The sequence below is a fragment of the Numenius arquata genome, chromosome 19 (assembly GCF_964106895.1).
Source record: "Numenius arquata chromosome 19, bNumArq3.hap1.1, whole genome shotgun sequence".
NCBI lineage: Eukaryota > Metazoa > Chordata > Aves > Charadriiformes > Scolopacidae > Numenius > Numenius arquata.
In genome coordinates, this window is record NC_133594.1 from 977,233 (window position 1) to 981,674 (window position 4,442).

Consider the following 4,442-nt stretch of genomic DNA (forward strand, 5'->3'; position numbering starts at 1 on the left):
AGAGGGAGATGTGCCTGAAGAGTGGAAGGCAGGCGCTGTGTCCTGCTCGGGGCTCCCCAGTGCAAGGCAGAGGTGGCCATACTGGAGAGAACCCCCAGGGCAGGCCCCCCCGGGGCCCCTCCCACTTTCCGTTGGGCTGGGACCGTTGGTCCTGTGGAGCCAACGGCCACCAGCGCCAGCAGGACGGAGCTGTGCTGGCACGGAGCAGCACTGGGAGGAGGCAGGGTCTGGTGGAGCAGCGCGGCACCGGCACCCCGCTCCCCATCCTCGCTGTGGGCGGCCGCGCCGTCTCTTTGGTGCACGGCCAGGGTCCTCCTGTCCCGGGCGGGATGGGCCAGGCCAACTGCTGCTGTGGCTCCAGGTGGGCTCCCCCTGCAAGTCGGGGAGAGGCGGGCACGGCCGGGCCCCGCGCCAGCGGCCTTTCTCATGCCCGCCGCTCTCTGCTGCGCAGGGAGGCTCTCGCCGAGGCCGAGGCGGTGCTGAGCGCGGACGTGCGGCTGAGCCGGGGCCGCAAGAGGAGCGAGAGGCGCCTTCTCCTCCTCCAGGAGGAACTGGTCATCGCCAAGTTGCTGTAAGACCCTGCCAGCCCAGCTGCCTTGCCTTCCCTCTCCTTTCCCCCAGCCCTGGCCCCGGCACCTCGGTGCTGGATGCCCCAGGCTCCCTGCCAAGGGCAGGTGGGGGACAGGGCTCTGCCCGCGGGAACCCCGAGGAGGCCACCTCCAGCTCACGTCCTGCCTCTCCCCTGGGCAGACATGGCACCACCCTGCGCCCACAGCTCCGCCTGGCCCTGGACCAGCTGTGGGTGCTGAGCGGCGGGAAGGAGGCGGCGGCGGAGGAGCAGGAGGAGGATGAAGGCGGCAGCCATGGGGACGGCACCGCCCTCATCTTGGCCTGGCCCACCGGCTCCTGCGTGGCCAGTTTCGGGTGAGCGGTGGTGCCACGTCCCGTGGGCGGGCAGGAGAGGTTCCCCAGCATGCCCACGCCGTGCTGGGAATGGAACGGCCTCTGCCCTGCCTGCAGAGCCTGGCCAGGGAGCGGGCAGCACGCCGGCGGGGAGGGATGGGGCGTTTCGGGGTCCTGCACCCCCAGCTCAGCCTTTGGGGAGCCCAGAGCAAAGAGAAACGCTCTTCCTCCTCTCTTTCTGCAGGGACCGGGCACTCAAGGAGCTGTGGGTGGGCACCCTGCTGGGGTAAGCCGGGGGGATGCGCAGCCGGCCGGGGGAACACAGCTCCCAGCTGGGGAGAGGTGCCCGGCGCCTGCGGGCAGAGCTGCCTGACAGGAGAGCAGAGGCGGGCTGGGGCTCAGCCAGCTCTCTCCCTCTCCCTGCCCGGCGCACAGCACACCCGAAGGAGCCAAGAGAGCCCGAGTGACCCGCCTGCCATCGCTCAAGCTGCTGGAGAAGGAGCTGAGCCGCCGCCGTGCCGTGAGTGTCTCTCTGGGCAGGGCTCTGTCCCCGAGCAGCGCTCCTGCAGCCCAGCAGCAGAGGCATCGCTGCTCACCTTCTTCCACCCCTTCTCTCTTGCCCAGTGGAGGACGTTGAGCGCCAGGAGCCTGGAGAGGCTGTTGGAGGGCCAGGCAGAGGTGAGCGTGGCTGCCTTTCAGCCGCCCTGGGCTGTGCCGGGCTGCCAGGGACGTGCGGCGAGTGGGGTGAGCTTGTGCGGGAAGGAGGGAGGGTCCCGCGGTGCCACTCGGGGAGCGGAGAGGGTTGGGGAGCCCCCAGGAACGGCGCCGTGTCCTGGCTGTCGGCGCTGGGAGGTGACCAGCCACCTGGGGCAGGGGGTCCCAGCTCTGCCACGCTGGGGCTGCTGGTGCCGGGTGGCAGCTGGCCGGTGGCCCTTTCTGCTGCGGGGCCGCTCTCTAAGCGCAGCCCGGTTCTTGCAGGCTGATCCCAAGCAAGGGCCTCCCACGGTGGCGTCTGGCGAGGGACGGGCACTTTGCCGCTCAGCGGGTGAGTTGTGGAAAGAAAGGCAAGCTCCTGGCAGCGGCGGAGCCGTGCTGACTTGTCCCTTGAGTGTCGCCATGCAGGTTGGGCAGCCCAAGGGAGGAGGTCAGCTGGAGGAGCAAGGAGCCCCGCTGGGCAGCGGCCGCTGGACGTGGTTGTGCGGGGACAGGCAGCCTCTGCTGCTGCCCACAGCTTGGAGGAGGGCAGGGCGAGGGCTGGGCCAGGCTGTCCCGCTGGCACGCCGGCTCTGCGGAGCAGGGCAGGCTGCGGGAGCGCTGGCCCGGCGCTCTCCCTTGAGGGGCTCTTGCTCTCTTTTCCTTTGCAGCAGGAGGGAGCGGCAGCAGCAGGAGCAGGAGCAGGATTTGGAGGTGGGGGCTGCCCTGGCCCTTTGCTCTGCGGCGCAGCCCGGCTGCTGCCCAGGCGCCAGGGCAGGCGGGCTCCGGCTGCAGCAGGAGGCTCTTTGGCCAGCCCCTGGCAGCCCTCTGCGGGGAGGACGCCACGCTGCCCCAGCCCATCCAGGTAAGGCGGCCCGGAGAGGGGTCCCCAGCCCTCCCGCTGCTCCTGCGGAGGGGCGGTGGGCGAGCCCAGGAGCTGCGGGCTCGGGGCATTGGGCTCTGCAGCCAAGACAAGGAGGCAGGTGTGGGGCAGTGCTGTGGCCACGGCTGTGGCAAGGCAGCTCCTCAGCCCCGCCACTCTCCTCCTGCCTCTCCTGCAGGAGCTGCTGGCTGTGCTGCAGCGGGAAGGGCCGGCCACGGAGGGCATATTCCGCAGAGCTGCCAGCGGGACATCGCTTCGGCAGCTGCGGGAGGCCCTGGACCGCGGCGCAGAGGTGGAGCTGGGAAGCCAGCCTGCGCTGCTGCTGGCCGTCCTCTTGAAGGTGAGCGCTTGGGAGCTGCAGCTGGAGGAGCTCCTGGCTGGCCTGGAGTCTCCAAAGGCTCAGCTGGAGCCCTTGGCCGGGCAGGACTTCCTCCGCAGCATCCCCGACAAGCTCCTGGGGAGCCACCTCTACGAGGAGTGGACGGCAGCCCTGGAGAAGAGCAGCAGGGAGGAGAAGGTGGAAGAGCTGAAGGCGTAAGTGTGGGCAGCAGCCTGCCTGTTGAGCAGGAGCCCTGAGCGCTGGCTGAGAGCCCCGGGCAAGCTGCGCAACACGGCCGCTGGCTCCCGCCTGCCGTGGGCAAGCCTGGGGAGGGAGGGCTGTGGGCAACGTCCGCTTTAGGAAGGCGGTCTTCCCCTTCCCGCAGGGTGGCCCACAAGTTGCCTGCAGCCAATCTGGTCCTGCTGAAGCGGCTGCTGTGCCTCCTGCGGCACATCGGGCACAACGCAGCCACCAGCAGGATGAGCTGCAGCAACTTGGCCATCTGCGTTGGGCCCAACCTGCTGAGCCCACCCGAGGAGGACCTGCTCCCGCTGGAGGCCATGCTGGAGGTGACGCAGAAGGTAGGCTGTAGCCACCAGCCGCCTGCAGCCTTCCCGGCCCAGGCGAGCCGGGCTGCTCTTCCCGAGCTCCCTGGCTGCCTCCTCTCTGGAGCAAGTGCTGCTGGGGGGGCTGCCGGCAAGAGCAGCCCCACAGCCACAGCCGCCCCCTCAGCAGAGGGCAGGCTGCGGAGGGGAAGAGCCTGCTTGGCCCCTTCTCGGGCAGCAGGCTTGAGAGCCGGGCTTTGATGTGGGCAGGTGAAGGTGCTGGTGGAGTTCCTGCTGGAGAACGCCGGGGAAATCTTTGGCGAGGAGACGGCCGGCCTTTCCCCTCCAGCAGCCGAGGAGTCACCAGCCCCCGCGGAGAGATGCAGAGGTAAGAGGAGGGACTGACGCTGTTCCATGGGCTGGGGATGCCAGAGACCTCCGCATCCTTTCTGGCGGGGCTGGGCACCAAGTGGGGTCCTCTCAGCCTGTCTCCTGGCCTCTGCTTGGTCTCTGGGAGCTCTGCAAGAGGAGCCGAAGGCTGCAGACGGGGCTCGGGGGGCTGAAAACTCCACTGGGGCAGGGCTTCGGGTGGCTTTTGCTTGAGCGGCTTTTTCCTTCCAAGAAGCCACTGTGCTGCACGTGCTCTTTCTTCCTCACTCTGCCTTTAGAAGAGCCAAACGTCCCCGATGAAGCTGGGGGAGATGCGGTGGTGCAGTCTGGAACGGCAGAGGTAGGTCAGGGCCCCAGCACGGGGAGAGCGCGTCTGGTGGAGGAGGGGAGTTGCTGATGAGGCCAAGTCGCTGCTGTGCCTCTGCCTGGCACGAGAGCTGGTATGTGTCTGGGGTGTTCCCCCACTCCCCAGGATGATCCCTGGTGAGGGGAACTCCAAAGGTTGTTCCTCCGAAGCACCAGGCACTTGCTTAATCCCCCACAACGTGTATAAAACGCCCACAAAAAGGCAGAGGGGAGCAGCTGTCACCTTCAGAGAGGTTTTGGTCACATCCTGCTTTGCCAGAGCTTCCTCAAGACTTTTTTTGGAGGGGTGGGGGCAGTGTGAGCAATGTGGCTGAGCCAAAGCAGCCAAAGGGATCTCCTCTGG

The 4,442-nt window shown here is 68.3% G+C and overlaps 1 protein-coding gene across 1 annotated transcript; it reads left to right on the top strand.

Moving 5' to 3' along the window:
- Positions 1-329: 329 nt before the first annotated feature.
- On the top strand, positions 330-4,220 carry LOC141473767 (T-cell activation Rho GTPase-activating protein-like). The gene is made up of 9 exons (XM_074161376.1): positions 330-361; positions 452-571; positions 2,347-2,461; positions 2,658-2,819; positions 2,904-3,013; positions 3,184-3,379; positions 3,614-3,731; positions 4,012-4,073; positions 4,206-4,220. Exons 1-9 carry the CDS (start codon positions 330-332, stop codon positions 4,218-4,220), a joined length of 930 nt encoding a protein of 309 aa, XP_074017477.1.
- Positions 4,221-4,442: the final 222 nt, after the last annotated feature.